The sequence below is a fragment of the Lepidochelys olivacea genome (genome assembly GCF_965140295.1).
Source record: "Lepidochelys olivacea isolate rLepOli2 genome assembly, chromosome: 4".
NCBI classification, from domain to species: domain Eukaryota; kingdom Metazoa; phylum Chordata; order Testudines; family Cheloniidae; genus Lepidochelys; species Lepidochelys olivacea.
Genome location: NC_140414.1, coordinates 149995113 through 150014720, shown reverse-complemented (window position 1 = coordinate 150014720; position 19608 = coordinate 149995113). Strand labels below are relative to the sequence as shown.

Below are 19608 nucleotides of genomic sequence, written 5' to 3'. Positions count from 1 at the left end.
AGTCTTCTCTTGGTGAACTGCTCCCCTCCCCTGTCCCTTGCAGCCATTCAAGGGGCCCACAAGGTATTACTCGGACAAAGAAAAGATCATCTTTTTGTTGAAAGATGATCATGGAGTCATTGTGGATAGTTCTCTGAAAACATCCACTCAATGTGCAGCGGCCGTCAAAAAAAGCAAACAGAATGCTGGGAATCATTAAGAAAGGGAGAGATAATAGGAGAGAAAATATCATGTTGCCTCTATATAAATCCATGCTACGCCCACACCCTGAATGCTGCCTGCAGTTGTGGTCACCCCGTCTCAAAAAAGACGTATTGGAATTGGAAAAAGTTCAAAAAAGGGAAACAAAAATGATTAGGGGTATGGAACGGCTGCCATATGAGGAGAGATTAATAAGACTGGGACTTTTCAGCTTGGAAAAGAGACGACTAAGGTGGGGGATATGATAGAGGTCTATAAAGTCATGACTGGTGTGGAGAAAGTAGATAAGGAAGTGTTATTTACTGCTTCTCATAACACAAGAACTACGGGTCACCAAATTAAATTAATAGGCAGCAGGTTTAAAACAAACAAAAGGAAGTATTTTTTCACACAACACACAGTCAGCCTGTGGAATTCCTTGCCAGAGGATGTTGTGAAGGCCAAGACTATAACAGAGTTCAAAAAAGAACTAGATAAATTCAAGGAGGATAGGACCATCAATGGCTATTAGCCAGGATGGGCAGGGATGGCGTCCCTAACCTCTGTTTGCCAGAAGCTGGGAATGGGCGATGGGATGGATCACTTGATGATTACCTGCTCTGTTCACACCCTCTGGGGCACCTGGCATTGGCCTGTTGGAAGACAGGATACTGGGCTAGAGGGACCTTGGTCTGACCCGTTCTTATGTGTTTGTACAGCCCTAGAGCATTTGGATCGTTGTCTATGAGCAGGGCTCCAATGTGCTGTGGTCACGCCTCCCCATCAGAACAAACCCACCATCCTCTCCGGGCTGCTGGCCTCAGCCCAGCACATTTGTGCTGACAAGTTTGGACACTGCAAAGCAGAAAGTTCCCAGAGAGGCAGGAGGAGGGTCAGGAAGAGGAGCCTCACAAACACCATGAATGCAGGGCTGGGCTCACAGTCTGGCCTGCACCATCTCATCTCTTCGCGGAGCCTTCAGCGAGTTGCTACTGACATTGTAACTTGCCACCGCAGGGAAGAAATTCAAGCACAGCAACCGGCTCATACCCAAAGAGAAGGCTCTCCAGGACGGACTTGTTTGTGCAGCCACTGTCAGCCACACACAGCAGTGAGAGTCAGGGCGAGCAATATCTTACTAGAGTAACTTGTTAATAAATCTAGGCTAGAGCAAGGGGTCTTAGAGTGCAGCCAGCAACTCTTGCTGGTGGCCTCTCTGACAAACCTGTCTCTCTGTCCCTGCCTCCCGCAGCCCTTCAGTGAGAGCCCACCCCAGGAAAGGTGGGTCGGGAACTTACTGGCTGCCAGGGGAGTCCCAGGCTCCCTGTGCCCTGGCCAGGCAGGAGTGGGGAGATGCCCAAGGAGGTGCCCCAGTGACTGAGCACTGCAGCTGCCTCCACCAACAAGAGCCACCTCTGACACTGCACACACCGGCCCCATTTCTCTCCAGAGGCACTGCCCAGAGCCCCCAGGTAGCTGTGCAGTGCAGAGCACCTATCCCTGCTGGTGGCACCAGTGCAAACACCAAAGGCCATATATCTCCCCTCCCTTGGAAATAGCTCATCAGGAGTAACAGCTGGGTGCTGTAGGTAGGTGCCGCTGCTTTGGCCCCACAATCTCCAGCCATGATTTGACATGGTTGCGGCCACACAAAAAATCCACTGGTGGTCACGTTTGAGAAATGCTGATTGTGTTTTATGTTGTCTTTTTGTCACCTTGTGTTTCCAAAACATTAGACTTGCTTTTATCTGAATCGTGATCTTAGGGTCCGTGAAACAAACTTCAGTTTGGCTTTGCTGTAGAGCAGAGGTGGGCAAACTACAGTCCGCAGGACCCTCCTGCGTGGCCCCTGAGCTCTGGGGCCGGGAGGCTAGCCCCCGGCCCCTCCCCTATTGTTCCCTCTCCCCCACAGCCTTAGCTCACTGCACCGCCGGTGCAATGCTCTGGGCAGTGGGATTGCGAGCTCTTGCCGGGCAGCGCAGCTGCAGAGCCGCAGCCTGACCAGGTGCTCTGTGCTGGGCAGTGGCATGGCTGGCTCCAGCCGGGCGGCGTGGCTGCCTGTCCCGGTGCTCTGGGAGGCACGGCTATAGCGCCGCCAGCCACCGGTGCTCCAGGCAGCGTGGTAAGGGGTCAGGGAGCAGGGGGGTTGGATAGAGGGCGGGGGAGTTCAGGGAGGTGGCCAGGGGAAAGAGGTGTGGATAGGAGTCAGGGCAGTCAGAAGGCGGGGAACAGCCTGACCCCTGCCAAGGCTTCAGCCCACCTCAGTGTGCACTGAACAGGCTGCCCCAGAACAAGCCTCCTCACACTGCTACTGGGCCTTGCCCCGTTCACAATGGTCCCTCTTCTCTTGGGCCCTCACCTCACATGCCTCCAGCAGGGTTAGCACATAATTCTCACTCAATCTGGGGCACCGCTGGCAACGGTCCTGCCAGCATCCAACAGGGCAAGACAGTTATGTACAGACAGCAAAGCTGGTGCTCAGAAAAGTCAGATCTGCCCCTTCCTCTTCCCATTTTATTCTGCTCTGGGGCAGCACTGCCAGGTCCACACTCACTGGTCAGAACCCCACCCATAAGCTCAGATGGTGAGATGTTCTCCTGACTGATGCCCTGGGATCTCAGAGTTGGGTCATGCTAGTCTGTACCTGGGAAGGAAGAAGTGGAGAGAAGCCCCAGAAACACCAACGCAGCTGGGATGTACTGTGGGTGTAAACTCCCCTCAGTATCCACAACCCACCTTAGCTGGGCTAAGGTTACCAGGGATGGTACATATGATGCTGGCAACCCAGTGCCAGCTTGTGCCAAAGTCCCTCTGTCTCCCTAGGGCACGGACAGATATATGGCTGGAATCAGCCTGGCTCCCCTGTGTATTGTTAAAATAGGCGTTCGGGTTCTAAGAACGTGTTTAGATTTTATGGGATGCTGGTGAGCTGCTGCCAGCATTAATCTTAGGCCACGTCTACACTACCCGCCGGATCGACGGGTAGTGATTGATCTATCGGGGATCGATTTATCGCCTCTAGTGTAGACGCGATAAAACGATCCCCAATCGCTCTGCCGTCGACTCTGGAACTCCACCAGGGCGAGAGGCAGAAGCGGAGTCGACAGGGGAGCAGCGGCCGTCGATCCCGTGCCGTGAGGACGCAAAGTAAGTGATTCTAAGTTGATCTAAGATACGCAACTTCAGCTACGAGAATGGCGTAGTGGAAGTCGACGTATCTTAGATCGATCCCCCCACCCCAGACCAGGCCAGGCCTTACTCTCAGCATCTGTATCCCACGCTGTACGGTAATAGCTGAGTGGCTGTACTGTGAGCCTCTGAGACTGTGTAACTCACCAGACACATTAACTGGTGTGAAGGGCTCATCTCCAGCAGAAGATGTAACATCCTGCCCAATAGGGAAGGTCTATTGACCAGACAGACTATTGTGGGATGCCAAAGAGGACAAAAGACATTTGTTGTTTTGTCTCCCCTCCCCCTTGAAGATGAGTCATGCAAGCAGATTCCTCCCCTCAACCGAGTTTGCAGCTCAGAATAGAAAGAAGGAGGGGGATAAAAACCCCTGACAAGAAGGAACTATATCTCGGTGCTGCTTGGACTCTGAGGGGCCAGGTTTTCTAGACATAAGCAAGGGATCCCCAGCTGTTCAGCCTGGGTTAGCCCTAAAGGACACATAGATCTTGCTTATTACAGAAGCCTATATTACCTTTTGAAACGTAAGATTGTAACTCATTTGTGTGTGCGTGCACGCTCACCTGCTTGAACATTGTAAATAACTCATTTCCTTTTTAATAAATCTTCATGTAGACAATCCTGTAACAAACTACAAGTGTTGTCTTTGGTGTGGGACACTAGATCTCTGGTAAGTGACTGGTCCTTTGGGACCAGGAACAACCTGAATATTGCTGTAATTCATGGTGCAAGGGACCACCTATCATAGACACACTTTCTTTGGTGGAAAGACAGGTTGGAGCACCCAAGAGGACCATCTGTGATTCCGTGGACAGGCTGTTAAGTACCTGGGGAGTTTACACTTGCTAACTGGTTGGTAAAATCTAAGTGTAGAACTCTCAGACACTGTGGACTCTGCACCCTGAGGCTGGTACGGATGCTCTTGGGTCACTGCAGCCAGCAGGACAGGGCACGAGCAGGAAGTGCCAGAATGGCTCAGACCCAGGGAATGTGTGGTTCCGGCACCTCGAAGAGCCAAAATGTCACGGTAAGCTGAGCACCCGTGACTGGCAGAACTGAGAGGCCAAGCGCCCTTCCTGGGTCAGGGCGAAGTACTTCCGCTCCTTCCACACTAGCAGTCAAACCAAGGCCAGGCCCTGCAAGCAGCAACAAGTCAATCCCTTCGTGCGAACGGGACGGCACTCCTTCTCAGAGCAAGTCCCCCATGCCTTCCTGAGGCCAGCCAGGTACGAGGGGGACTTTTCTCCCACACACCCCCGTCCTTGCTGTATGCTCCTGCTGTGACCCCGTCTTCAGGAACGCCGGCCAGCGGCAGGACCCGGGCTGGAGCCCACACAGTTACTTTGCACTCTGTGTCTGACTGAGAGAAGTTGCCCTGAGGGAGAGGGGGAAGTAAAGTACTCTTCTCACTCCACTCTGGGCTTCAGCACCCGGCGGACTCAAGAGCTACTGTAACTTGAAAAAACCCTCTGACTCTCCTCCCTGGTGCAGGATTTTCACTGGAGCAGATGCCATGGACCGGGGAAAAGGGGAAAATAAGCTGCCCTCTGACTATTCCACTGAAACCAAGAGACCAGCTTCTCTTCCTCAGCAGCACCATGAGCTTGGGATTTCAGGCAGAGAGCCATTTCCCTCCTGTGCTGGGCCACACCTGCAACCATAAAAACCAAAAGGAGACAGTTCTCAGCATGCGTCCTGTGTGCACCTGACAGCTCCACAATGCTGCAGAGCGCCTCCGCTTCCCCTGGGTAAATCTTGTTAGCTGGCTTCTCCTGTATAAATCTTGCCAATTAGAAAGTTCCCTTGTTCAGCTACACTTTCCCTTTGCTGGTGTAGCTCTATTCTCTGGATCTTCTGATCTTCCCCTTCCCACCATGGGGCAGCCTTTGTCCCAGCTGTTCATGTTAGCTTACATGCAAATACAAAGCCTCTCCCTCAGGCCAGGCTTTGACTGAAGGTTTAAACACAGCCAGCCAGCAAACTTCCCTCCCCCATGTAACTACAGTTATTTCAGCCACCGCCCAGGTGCAAACCACAGCCACTTCCCTGCCCCCGCCCCCACCCCGAACAGGGCAGCACACCCTACGGTCAGTCAGTCCAGGCTATTGCAGACTGGGGGCAGTGGAGGAGTTGGAATCGAACTCCAAAGCCAAGGGATCCCACAGAGAACAACTTGTCAGCACCTCCTTTCTCCCACTCCAGCCCCAGCATCTGCCCACTAACCACAAGAGCAGCAGCATCATGCAGGAGAAGTAGGTTCACACATGCCACCAGGGCAGCTGCCAGCCCACGGGTGCAAGGTGTTTGCACACGCAGCATTGCTCAGCATGCAGGTCACCAGCTTCAGCTTCCAAATGGATTTTAGGGGAGAAAAGACCTCCACTCTCTGTGCAGACAAGGGGAAGTGCTCTTCCAGCCACCAGCAGGGCAGCTTAGGGTTAGCATGAAGTGAGCTGTAGCTCATGAAAGCTTATGCTCAAATAAATTGGTTAGTCTCTAAGGTGCCACAAGTCCTCCTGTTCTTTTTGCGGATTGTGATGAAGTGGGACTCTTCTTAATGTTTCCTCTGAATAGTATGGGGGTGCCTCAGTTTCCCCTAGGCAGTTCTTAAGTATCTAGGTGGTGGGGTAAGGGTGTATGATCATTGCAGAGCCCTAGAGGGCCCGTGTGTGCAGGAGTCTGGACACAGAGAATGGCCGACACCCTGTTTCCTGGCAACTGATGGCCTGGGCCCTTCCCCCCTGCAAGGTGAGAGCTAAAGGGTTGGAGAACAAAGGAATCAGGTGACCACCTGGCCCGGGAAAGGAACAAAGCCCAGAGGAGGAGGGGCTGGAGGGAGTTTCAGTTTGGGGCTGGCTGGGACATGGAGTGAAGTGCAGACATGGTTGTCTGGCTCACTGCCCCCCAAAATGGACCCAGCTGAGGGGTCCCGTTCTCTGCACCTGCAAGCTCTGTTTTAGACCATGTTCCTGTCGTCTAATAAACCTTCTGTTTTACTGGCTGGCTGAGAGTCACGTCTGACTGCGGAGTTGGGGGGCAGGACCCTCTGGCTTCCCCAGGAGCCCCACCTGAGTGGACTCGCTGGGGGGAAGCGCACGGAGGGGCAGAGGATGCTGAATGCTCCGAGGTCAGACCCAGGAAGGTGGAAGCTGTGTGAGCTGTGTGTCCTGAAGACAGGCTGCTCACAGAAAGGCGACTACCCCAGAGTCCTGACTGGCTTCATGGGGAGCAGTTCCAGAGCATCGCCCAGGGACTCCGTGACACGGATACAGACTAACACGGCTGCTACTCAAACTCTGAAACCTGATTTCTGGCTTATTGCAACAACCTCCCCCAGCTGCCTTCCTCCCCATGACTGGAGGGGTGTGAACAGGCCACTACATGTGAATGGTCCCTTGAAATGCACTAACTACTTATGCAAAAAGGAGTACTTGTGGCACCTTAGAGACTAACATTTATTTGAGCATAAGCTTTCGTGAGCTACAGCTCACTTCATCGGATGCATTCAGTGACTCAGAGGTTATCATGTTGCAGGGCAAAGGGTGGCTGCCTCCTATAAGCCAGGGGTCCAAATGGGAGTAGAGGTGGCACCCCTGCAAGTGATCAGAAAGAGACATCGTTCACACTAGATCACACAGCTGTTCAAAAACAGGACAGTGCCGCCCTGCCAGGCCCAACTCCCCCTCAGCAGTGGTAGCTACCCAGCGCCACCGACTAGTACCACCCAATAAGACACCAGCTCAGTAGGCTGGGCAGATCTGTGACCCTCCCATATGAGGGATGAAATAGTTAATGCCAAAGTTTACAGTCATCCTCTCTGGGCACCTGCACTACAGCTCCCAGAGCCGGCACACCACAGCTCCTGGCAGACTCATCTCTGTGTTGGTGATACACACTTAACACTACAATAAAGCCTCAAATGCGAACAGTTAGAGCCTCCAGAGCAGCAGCAGCCGCTGGAGCACCCCCTCCCCCAGCATCTAAGATTTAGTGACTTTTTGTTTATTGCCCGTGACTTTTACTAACACCACCAGTGAGTAAATCGTAGCCTTAGCAATAGCGAAAGCAGTACTGACAGACCAACCCTTCCTCATTTAAAAACATGAAAGCTGAGGTTCTATCGGACAAGCAAACAGTCTGAGCTGCACCAGCCCAGTCCAAGGCCTGCCCCCAGCAGGTTAGAGGCAACATGTGTTTTACTTCCCTCTGAATGTCTCTCTCTGGGGACAGAAACTGCTCTAAACCTCCTCTCGTTCCCGCTTCCTCCTAGAGACCTCCATCAGCAGACCTACTCTCCAGATCTTTAAGGTGGCACAGGACTCCTCATTGTTTTTGCTATAGTTTGGCAGGTCACAACAGGAGACCACTTCCATTGCTCCACTTCTCATTTAACAGAGGTGCTCCTGTGCCTGGATGGGGCTCCCAGAGAGCTGTTGCCACTCAGAGCGGAGGTCAGACCAGGAAGGGTTTATTTTCAGACACAGTCAACTCCTTCTGCAAACTGTTCACCACAACAGCTCAGGCAGCAGGCAGGAGCTGGGCTGACTGCATGCCAGCGGCACTGCAGAGATGAGACATGGCCCGCACGGCAGGGATTAGGGATTACCAGCCATTGCTCCAGCTGTTTCACAGCGCCAAATCTCCCAAGCATAAAAACCTGGAGACCTAATCCAGACCCAGTAAGTGACCTAAACTGATGCAGAGTGCTATCTTAGTCATGTATGCAGCACTACAGGGATACTGTGGGGACCAGATACATGGGCTGAACCCCTCCAACCAAGCCTCATACGCAGCGGTAGCAGCCTCTCCCCCCTGGCTACACAGCCTCATCCCCCTTGGGTTCCCACAGTTTATGTTTACGGGGTAACTCACCCTGTTTGCAGCGGTGTCCCCGAGTGCATTCAGTGCAATGACATCTCAGAGGTGGGAGCTGGCTAATGCTATTGCACTGTGTGAGCTACAGCTGCGGAATCCAGGTACAGAATGCAAGCTCAGGTTTCTAACTCTTATGGATTGCGAAGACAGAAAATAAATCCCAAGTGTGACCAATGCAGCCACACCCAGCCAAGTGCACAGCCAATGTGGGATAATAGCTTAGAGGAATGGGCTGCCCCAGGCACAAACCAACTCTGAGACAGACATTGTATCTATGCTAGAGTTGCCAGGCATTCAGTTTTCGACTGGAATGCCCAGTTGAAAAGGGACCCTGGCAGCTCCGGTCAGCAAGGCCCACTCAATTCACTTCATCTCCACCACCACCACCCCCCCACACACGAAAGGCAAGGAAAGAGATATGCCCTCTCCCTTCTACGGGCCCAACCAAAAGGGCTCCCATACGCCCAGCTTCCACGGAGCCATTACCACCGTCAGCCTTCCTGCAGAGCATGCCAGGCTCTGCTCACAGCAAGAGCCCCTTCTCCCAGAACAGACCACTCTTTAATCTAACATAAAAAAAGGCAGAAATAAAATCCAACGACTGGAAGCTGAAGCTGGACAGATTCAGACTAGAAATACACCTTTTCACCAGTGAGGGTAATTACCATTGGAACAAGTTACTGCGGGATGTGGTGAATTCTCTGTCCCGTAAAGTCTTTAAAATCAAGCTTAGAGGTCCCTTTCTAAAGGAGACTTTAGCTCAACCAGAAGTCATGAGCTGGATGCAAGAACCGCAGGTGAGTTTCTCTGGCCTGTGTTATACAGCTCAGACTAAATTATTGTAACGGCCCCCTCTGCTCTTGAAAGCTATGAACCTAGCATGGGGAGGGCAGAGGATAGGGTTGCGTAGAGGCTCACCTGAGCACCAGCGCCCTCCACTGATGCCAGATGAAGTTTTGGTTAGCCAAGCAAAGCACATGCGCTGCTGGAAAGAGTCTGCTTGCATGCCAGACACGGCACATACTGTAACCTGTCCTCGGCAGGTGTATCGCTGGGCAGGTCAGGCAGCAGGAGATTAGAGAGGGAACACAGTGAAGTGCCACCCACACCCTCCCTTTCATGCTGCAGGTAAGGAGGGGTTAGACTCAGGCAGGTAACAGTCACCACCTCCACCCAGCCAACGGGGTCTGCTCGCTTCAGGTTGACTTTGCAGGGCAAGGACTTTCCTTTGCTACGATCTGTACAGATTTGAGAACAAGATTCTGGGAGGCAAGACGTGCACACACCCTACCCCAGAGGCCAGGTTCTCAAACCAACCATAAACTCTCCACTGTGTTCTGGTGCAGGAGATGGGGGAGTGAAACATGATACCTGGGCTCTGCCAAGCACCCTAGACTCTTCAAATCAGGGCTGCCAGCCCCAGGAGACAGAGCCAAACATCCCAAGGAGATTGCTCAATGCAGTAAGTCATGCTGGCTTTAATGCAGCTTCCAACTAATTTGGAGGGGAAGCTGCCTCAGAACATGGAAAGGTTGATTCCATTTGAAAGTTTAGCCTGGAATGCAGTCAGATATGCAGGCCCCAGCCAGCTGCTCACAGCAGGACTTCCCTTACCCTGGAGGAGGGTGACCAGACGCCCAAATATTAGGGGCTTTGTCTTATATAGGACCCTATTACCACCACCCATCCTAATTTTTCACACTTGCTATCTGGTCACCCTACCCTACCCTAGAGTAGAAGAGCTGTCTACTCTTTCCCTTCCCCATCCTCCCAGCCACTCCCTTCATTCTTGAGCCCATACCTCCCCCTGCCACTATACAGCTCAGTCCCTGCAACACCTCGGATGCTTCAAAATCTTTGTTCAGAATGTCATTCCTTTGTACTGACCAACAGAAAGAGAGACAAGGGCTGGGCCCAATCAGGTTATTCATTATCAATTCAGCCCCAGAAAAACCAGGGCATCCGACGAAGTGAGCTGTAACTCACGAAAGCTTATGCTCAAATAAATTGGTTAGTCTCTAAGGTGCCACAAGTACTCCTTTTCTTTTTGCAAATACAGACTAACACGGCTGTTACTCTGAAAAGAAAAACCAGTGTAACTTTGCTTCCAGCGGAGATAGGTTATTTGCATTACCACAGCACCTAGTAGCTCTAGTTCTGGGCCAAGGCCCCACTGTGCTAGGCACTGTACAAATGCAGAAGAGAAACGGTCCCTGCCCCAAAGAGTTTACAATCTCAGGCCAGAGTCGACAGATGGATACTGAAGAGGAGCACCACAAGAGAACAGCAGGAGCCTGGATGAGAGCTTTAGCTGCATGAATGGATTGGAAAGGCCATATCTTAGGAAACATTATGCAGAAAGTACCTGCAAGATGTAGACCTAGCATGGGTCTGAGGAGGGGCCCAGGTCAAAGGTGACACCCAGACTACGAGCCTGAGTAACAGGCAGGATGGGCGTGTTGTCCACAGTGATTAAGAAAGGAGGTAGTGGGAGGGCAGGGAGCACACTGCAGAGGCCAGCATGGCCAGGGCATACAGGGCCTGTCTGAGATGGCAATGTTACCAGCGAGCGCAGCTACTGACAGAACCAGCGTGAGTAGTTCAGAGCATTCTTGCAAGGGAACTCGTTTCCACAAGAAAGCAGAAGGTGCCAAAGCCGTTTTGGGGTGCTGGTGTGAACTCTGCCTTCTCCAAAAGCCTCCCCTCTTCACTAACAAGGATTGAAACCAACTCAGGACGCACCCAGAACAAAGATGGCAGCACACAAAAGACTAAGCATGACCTGCAGCCTTCAGGAATAGCAGAGCTGAGTTATAAGAGAAAACAGAAACAGAAGTGCTGTGTTAAATAGCTAAGAGAGTTCCTACTTACTTCAATGGGAGCGGGAGCAGGCCCTAAGGAGGTCAAGTCCCATGAGGAGAAATTAAGGGGAAGACAGGGAGAGGCAAGGTGGTCAGGAAAGTGAGCTCCTGAGAGCTAGTCCAGGACAGAGTTTTAGAATGGTTAGATCTGGGCCAGAGGCCAGGTAACCAGGGACAGTGTGAGAACTACAACAACATGAAGAGTTTGTACAGCGTTCTGCTGACATGTTACAGTCTTGCCTTCACTAGACGAGAAGGTGCATTCTTACCTTGCGTTAGCCAACACATGGCAAAGTCCCAGTGAAGACAAGACCGCTGGAGTTTTAACATGTAAGGTGGCCATGGTAAACCCTAGGCATTCCCATAGCTGTAACCTCAACCTGCTAAAATGTAAAACTACAAATGGCCTTGTCTTCACTAGAATTGTACACCTTGCTAGTTACCATGTGTTCACTTAATGGCTATAAGCCAGGATGGGTAAGGAATGGTGTCCCTAGCCTCTGTTTGTCAGAGGGTGGAGATGGATGGCAGCAGAGAGATCACTAGATCATTACCTGTTAGGTTCACTCCCTCTGGGGCACCTGGCATTGGCCACTGTTGGCCGACAGGATGCTGGGCTGGATGGACCTTTGGTCTGACCCAGTATGGCCATTCTTATGTTCACTGATAAAGAATATAACATTTCCCTAGTAAAGATCCACCCCAGCAGTGTTAAAGATTAAAGTTCAGCAGAGATCAGCCCCAATGCAAACCTGAAAGGATGAAAAGGCTCGTTTGGGGCAGCAATGTGGCAGCTTACACTTATAAACAACTGTTTCGGGCTCTCTGCAGACTTAGGAAGACATCACTACATCAGTTTCATTTGATTCATGTTTTGAAGGTTTCTTTCATAACAGCTGAAGACTTTTTTTTTTTTAAACTAAAGCTGAGAGTGGAAAACACCCGAGATGCCAGTCTACCTGCTGCCTCCCAACCCTCTGGGGCTGGCAGTTAGTACCAGACTCAGAAGGGGTCCCACATTCCGCCTAGTGCACAGAACCCCATTTTCCACTGAATGCATCCGATGAAGTGAGCTGTAGCTCACGAAAGCTTATGCTCAAATAAATTGGTTAGTCTAAGGTGCCACAAGTACTCCTTTTCTTTTGGCGAATACAGACTAACACGGCTACTACTTTGAATTCTGATGCTGTTTTGCTCTCCAGTGACAAGAGAAAAGAACCACCTATCTTACAAGGAGATACTAAAAACAATTGACTTGTTTAGCAGAGCAAAATGAAGGCTGCGAGGGGATCTGATTGCTCTCTATAAATACATCAAGGGGTAAACACAAGGGAGGGAGAAAAGCTATTGAAGATGAAGGACAGTGTTGGTGCGAGAGTAAACTTAGGATGAAAATTTGGAGATGGTTTCTTACCATCAGAGATGGGAGGTTCTGGAACAGCTTCCCAATAGGAGGGGTCGGGGCAAACAACCCAACTCCTTTTAAGATGGAGCTTGATAAATTTATGAACAGTGCTATCTGACGGGGTTGCCTGTGACAGCAGGGGACTGGACTCAATGATCCAGGAAGTCCTTGCCAGATCTACGTTCTTATGTTACTTGTCTCAGATTTCATGGAGAGATTTCCAGCCCAACACCTTATGGTTAGTCTGGGGGAAAGCACGCTGCCAAGTCCAGGCAGTGCTGGCTTGAGGCCTGCTGAGAGCAGCAGGAGTGAGGCTTTGAGGGAAGGGGTGAAGTGGGGTGGGGTCTGGGGCAGAGGGTCGAGCACCCCGGGGAAATTAGAAAGCTGGTGCCTATGCCATTGCCTCACTGCCTACAGCACATTGGCCCGAACCTTTAGTCCTGTTGGAGACAGAAGCAAAACTTTTAGCCAGCGCACCCACATCAGCTCCTTCCCATAGAAGGCAAAAGTGCCATTTTATGTGCATTTATTCTTGCTCGCCCCCATGCAGAAGCAGCATTTAAAAGGGGGTTTTAAAGGTGGGATTCCAACTTCCCTGGCTCAGTGCCTTTAGACACACAGATGTTCCTATAAGTAAACCTTCCCAGGTATCCATATTTTCTCATTTCAAAGATTTATAAAATTAGCTACAGCTACAACGAAGCAATGTAGGACACTATATTCTCCACTCAATCTAATCGGTCACAGTCAGGAAACATTTGACATAACTGGATTTCCGCCGTGGCCTGGAGTTCCCCTACTTTTATATCTGAACTCCTGTGTATGCCCAATAAAAGCCATTACCTCTACCACCTTTTCCATTTCACAGGGTCTGATACAGCTACATGCTTTCTCCTTCAGCTAGCTAATGCATTTACAACCCTCCCTCTAGAAGTATAAGTCACTCTGCACAGATATTCATCAGAAAGAATGGGGCCAAGCAAACAATGGGCTTTGCACACACACACACACACAATCAATATTCTAAAACCAGCGTCACGCAAGTGAGGCAGCAGCTTAAGTAGGATCCTGGTTCCTGAGTCTTACTGCAGGGCTGGTATTTCTACAATAATTATATAACCTGATACTAAACATGCAGTAAATTAATCAATTTAAGCCATGGACAAAGGATGCTATAAAAGGGCAGTCATATCCCATCACGACTACACACATGAAACTGTCTGGCTCAGAAATCATTTCCACACATTAGTAGTAAAATACATATAGCTGGGACCATGCAGAGCCCCAGCCCTATACAAACATAACAGGTCCTGAGGAGATCACTCTTCTGAAGGGTGTACTACTTAGGTAGAGTTAATGTAGATCACATTGATGGGGGAGAGTGTTAAGACGACATAATGAATGCTACAGGAAATGGCGGCGATTATAAGCCAGTAGGCATAGCTTATTTACTTCCATTAACACAATGCATTTATACTGACAAACAGAAGTCTCCAAATAAATTCTATCCCAATCATAGGAACTGCTTACTTAATATGTGGTAACTTCCTAGGGAAACCAAGGCAGATTGTACCTTTCTGTTACGACATTTCACATGCATTAGACGGTTAAGATAAAGACACTGGGAGAGCCTAGGACTTACCTTGATTTGCTAATAACTCATGTTAAAGCTACAACCTCCTGGTCTCTATTAGCATTTTGCCCCTTTTAGTTACCACATTAGCTAACAAAGAAAGAACACGCTTTTTCCTAATGAAGACAAGGGCTAAGAGGCCAGCAGCAAGGGATGTGCATTTATTTCAGCCTCCAAGGAACCCATGGGTTAGTAGTCTCAACCAGGGGTACATGTGCCCCTGGGGGTACACAGAGGTCTTCTAGGGGGTACATCAACTCATCTAGATATTTGCCTAGTTTTACAACAGGCAACGTAAAAAGCACTAGCAAAGTCAGTACAAACTAAAATTTCATTCAATGAGTTTTTTATACTGCTCTATATACTATACACTGAAATGTAGGTACAATACTTATATTCCAATTGCTTTATTTTATAATTATATGGTAAAAATGAGAAAGTTAGCAAGTTTTCAGTACTAGTGTGCTGTGACACACTTGTATTTTTATGCCTGATTTTGTAAACAAATAGTTTTTAAGTGAGGTGAAACTTGGGGATATGCAAGACAAATCAAACTTCTGAAAGGGGTACAGTAGTCTGGAGTGGCTTTCAACCTCTACCATAGATGATACAAGGCTACAGATCATTTCTCCCAGTTATCCACCCAAACCAAGAAAAAAAAACCCACCACTAAACACAAGTGGAGAAAGAAACACAACCAGGAGTATTGTACTCAGTATAAACTGTGGCTACCACTGTAACAAGACTTGAATTGAATAAATTCAATAAGACAAGGACAGGCTGGAAGGCAGGGTGGGTTGGTAACCACTATAGCACACTCCCCTCAGAACCAGGGACAGAAGCCTCAACTGAATCTCAAGGTTCTTCTGCTGTTGCCAAATAGCTGTGAAGCCCACTGCCAAGAATCCATGCCCCCTCTCCCTGTACTGTCTGGCCCAGGTAGAGGGGGACAACCTGCCACTGGCTTCAGCTACCCCCTTAGCTCAAGTGATACGCAGGGGCTGTGGATCCAACGGTTCTAACGTTGCTGATTAGCCAGGTGGCTGAATTAGGGTTTGATTTTTCCAGTTCCTGAAGAAAGGCCCGGAAGCTCTGTTTTAAAAAGCGCCCTTAAAAGAATATTACGGCTGCAAAGCGAAGCATCCAACGGTTAGAAATGCCAGATTTGTTTTCCTGCCCAACCTTAATTTGCCTCCTTAGGCCCCCTCACTGAATGTGTCAGGGGTCCTGCGAAATAACAACGTCTGGCCACACACAGGCTGTATCACAAGGCGGGGCCACACAGGGGCCACATTAGGGCTTTTACTTGCGAGTGCTTCGTTTTTAACCTAAATCACGATCCTCTAAGACGATTCTAAGACACCCTGGCCTTTGTCAAGAGCCGCTGCCCATGCAGCTCCCCGCGACACCAGCTGATCCGCAGCGGAGGGGACAGGAGCCTGGACAGCCCCACTCGCTCGGGCACCCCGCAGAGCGCGCCCGGCCGGAGCCGGGGGGCCTCGCTCCGCGCAGCCCGCCCCGGGCAGACCCCGACCCCGTCCCCGACCCCAGCCCGCGGCGGACGCCGCAGCCTGCCCGAGCCGCCGGCACGCCCGGCAGCAAACCCGCAGGCCGGGGCTCGGCATCGCTGGGGGCTGCTGCCCTGGCGGCGGGTGACATCATCCCGCCAGTGCCCGGCCGGGCGGGCGAGGCCGGGGACCGGCCGGCGAGGGTCTGCGGGCGGGGCCGGCGCCCGGCTCCCCGCCCGCCCGGCTCCGCTGCGCAGCGGCCGCCGCTCGGCCCCCGCCCGCCGGTCCCGAGGCTGCCCGGCTCGGCCCCCCTCGGCTCGGCTCAGCCCGGCTCACAGGAGGCAGCCACGCCCGGGCGGGCAGCTGCCTACCGGGGTCGGGCAGCAGCACCCGGCGCGCCAGGGCGATAGGGCCCCCCGCCGGGACCCCGGGGAGAGGGAAATGCCCCCCCCGCCGGGACCCCGGGGAGACGAAAATGCCCCCCCCTCGCCGGGACCCCGGGGAGACGAAAATGCCCCCCCCCTCGCCGGGACCCCGGGGAGAGGGAAATGCCCGCCCCCCGCCGGGACCCCGGGGAGACGAAAATGCCCCCCCCCTCGCCGGGACCCCGGGGAGACGAAAATGCCCCCCCCCTCGCCGGGACCCCGGGGAGACGGAAATGCCCCCCCCGCCGGGACCCGGGAGATGGGCACCCCCGCCCGGCAGCCCCCGGCCGCCCTTACCCGGGAAGGGTCTCTCTGTGCGGGGCACGGCGGAGCGCGCGGCAGCCCCCACCAGCAGGAGCAGGAGCCCGAGCCCCGGCCCCATCCTCGGCCGCCCGGGTCCCGCTTTCTTCCGGCCTCCCGCCGCCGCCGCAGCCCGCCCCGGCTCCCGCCGCTCCCCGCACCCCGCCCCGGCTCCCGCAGCCGCCCCGCCCCGCCAGGTGGCCCCATGACGTCGCCGCGCAACGCCCCTGCCGCAGGTAGCTCCTTGGGGGGGACAAACTCCCTCCCGGGCCTGAACACGAGGGGCGCCAGCCCGCCCTGGGGCGCCCCGACCTGTGACCCCGACCCCAGCCCGCCTGCGACCCCCAGCGCTCCAGCCCCCCCCGAGCAACCTGCACCCCATCTCCCTGTGATCCCCGCACATCGCCTCTCCCCCTGCACCCCCCCACAGCCCTCTGCACCCCATTCCCCTGTGCTCCCCACACATCGCCTGTCCCCCTGCACCCTCCCCCGAGCAACCTGCACCCCATCCCCCTGTGCTCCCCGCACATCGCCTGTCCCCCTGCACCCTCCCCCACAGCCTTCTGCACCCCATCCCCCTGTGCTCCCCACACATCGCCTCTCCCCCTGCACCCTCCCCCGAGCAACCTGCACCCCATCCCCCTGTGCTCCCCGCACATCGCCTCTCCCCCTGCACCCCCCCCCGCAGCCTTCTGCACCCCATCCCCCTGTGCTCCCCGCACATCGCCTCTCCCCCTGCACCCCCCCACAGCCTTCTGCACCCCATCCCCCTGTGCTCCCCACACATCGCCTCTCCCCCTGCACCCCCCCGAGCAACCTGCACCCCATCTCCCTGTGCTCCCCGCACATCGCCTCTCCCCCTGCACCCCCCCGAGCAACCTGCACCCCATCTCCCTGTGCTCCCCGCACATCGCCTCTCCCCCTGCACCCCCCCCGAGCAACCTGCACCCCATCCCCCTGTGCTCCCCACACATCGCCTCTCCCCCTGCACCCCCCCCACAGCCTTCTGCACCCCATCCCCCTGTGCTCCCCACACATCGCCTCTCCCCCTGCACCCCTCCCCCACAGCCTTCTGCACCCCATCCCCCTGTGCTCCCCACACATCGCCTGTCCCCCTGCACCCTCCCCGCAGCCTTCTGCACCCCATCCCCCTGTGCTCCCCACACATCGCCTCTCCCCCTGCACCCCCCCACAGCCTTCTGCACCCCATCCCCCTGTGCTCCCCGCACATCGCCTCTCCCCCTGCACCCCCCCCGAGCAACCTGCACCCCATCTCCCTGTGCTCCCCGCACATCGCCTCTTCCCCTGCACCCTCCCCCACAGCCTTCTGCACCCCATCCCCCTGTGCTCCCCACACATCGCCTCTCCCCCTGCACCCCTCCCCCACAGCCTTCCGCACCCCATCCCCCTGTGCTCCCCGCACATCGCCTCTCCCCCTGCACCCCCCCCACAGCCTTCTGCACCCCATCCCCCTGTGCTCCCCGCACATCGCCTCTCCCCCTGCACCCCCCCACAGCCTTCCGCACCCCATCCCCCTGTGCTCCCCGCACATCGCCTCTCCCCCTGCACCCCTCCCCCACAGCCTTCCGCACCCTATCCCCCTGTGCTCCCCGCACATCGCCTCTCCCCCTGCACCCCTCCCCCACAGCCTTCTGCACCCCATCCCCCTGTGCTCCCCGCACATCGCCTCTCCCCCTGCACCCCCCCCCGCAGCCTTCTGCACCCCATCCCCCTGTGCTCCCCGCACATCGCCTCACCCCCTGCACCCCCCCGCAGCCTTCTGCACCCCATCCCCCTGTGCTCCCCGCACATCGCCTCTCCCCCTGCACCCCCCCGAGCAACCTGCACCCCATCTCCCTGTGCTCCCCGCACATCGCCTCTCCCCCTGCACCCCCCCCGAGCAACCTGCACCCCATCTCCCTGTGCTCCCCACACATCGCCTCTCCCCCTGCACCCTCCCCCACAGCCTTCTGCACCCCATCCCCCTGTGCTCCCCACACATCGCCTCTCCCCCTGCACCCCCCCCACAGCCTTCTGCACCCCATCCCCCTGTGCTCCCCACACATCGCCTCTCCCCCTGCACCCCCCCCACAGCCTTCTGCACCCCATCCCCCTGTGCTCCCCACACATCGCCTCTCCCCCTGCACCCCCCCGAGCAACCTGCACCCCATCTCCCTGTGCTCCCCACACATCGCCTCTCCCCCTGCACCCCCCCCGAGCAACCTGCACCCCATCTCCCTGTGCTCCCCACACATCGCCTCTCCCCCTGCACCCCCCCCACAGCCTTCTGCACCCCATCCCCCTGTGCTCCCCACACATCGCCTCTCCCCCTGCACCCCTCCCCCACAGCCTTCTGCACCCCATCCCCCTGTGCTCCCCACACATCGCCTCTCCCCCTGCACCCCCCCCACAACCCTCTGCACCCCATCCCCCTGTGCTCCCCACACATCGCCTCTCCCCCTGCATCCCCCCCGAGCAACCTGCACCCCATCTCCCTGTGCTCCCCACACATCGCCTCTCCCGCTGCACCCCCCCCGAGCAACCTCCACCCCATCTCCCTGTGCTCCCCGCACATCGCCTCTCCCCCTGCACCCTCCCCCACAGCCTTCTGCACCCCATCTCCCTGTGCTCCCCACACATCGCCTCTCCCCCTGCAGCCCCCCCACAGCCTTCTGCACCCCATCCCCCTGTGCTCCCCACACATCGCCTCTCCCCCTGCACCCCTCCCCCACAGCCCTCTGCACCCCATCCCCCTGTGCTCCCCACACATCGCCTCTCCCCCTGCACCCCCCCACAGCCTTCTGCACCCCCCCACAGCCTTCTGCACCCCATCCCCCTGTGCTCCCCACACATCGCCTGTCCCCCTGCACCCTCCCCGCAGCCTTCTGCACCCCATCCCCCTGTGCTCCCCACACATCGCCTCTCCCCCTGCACCCCCCCACAGCCTTCTGCACCCCATCCCCCTGTGCTCCCCGCACATCGCCTCTCCCCCTGTACCTCCCCACAGCCTTCTGCACCCCATCTCCCTGTGCTCCCCGCACATCGCCTCTCCCCCTGCACCCCCCCGAGCAACCTGCACCCCATCTCCCTGTGCTCCCCGCACATCGCCTCTCCCCCTGCACCCCCCCCGAGCAACCTGCACCCCATCTCCCTGTGCTCCCCGCACATCGCCTCTCCCCCTGCACCCCTCCCCCACAGCCTTCTGCACCCCATCTCCCTGTGCTCCCCA

At 55.0% G+C, this 19608-nt stretch overlaps 1 protein-coding gene across 1 annotated transcript in view; it reads right to left on the bottom strand.

The window, feature by feature from the left end:
- SEMA4F (ssemaphorin 4F) overlaps window positions 1–16510 on the bottom strand; it is a 142380-nt gene extending 125870 nt beyond the window's left edge. Inside the window, exon 1 of the mRNA XM_084626594.1 lies at window positions 16377–16510. Within this exon, the coding sequence (XP_084482720.1) occupies window positions 16377–16461 (85 nt within the window). The 5' untranslated portion in view covers window positions 16462–16510. The remainder of the gene's footprint in view (window positions 1–16376) is intronic.
- Window positions 16511–19608: the final 3098 nt, after the last annotated feature.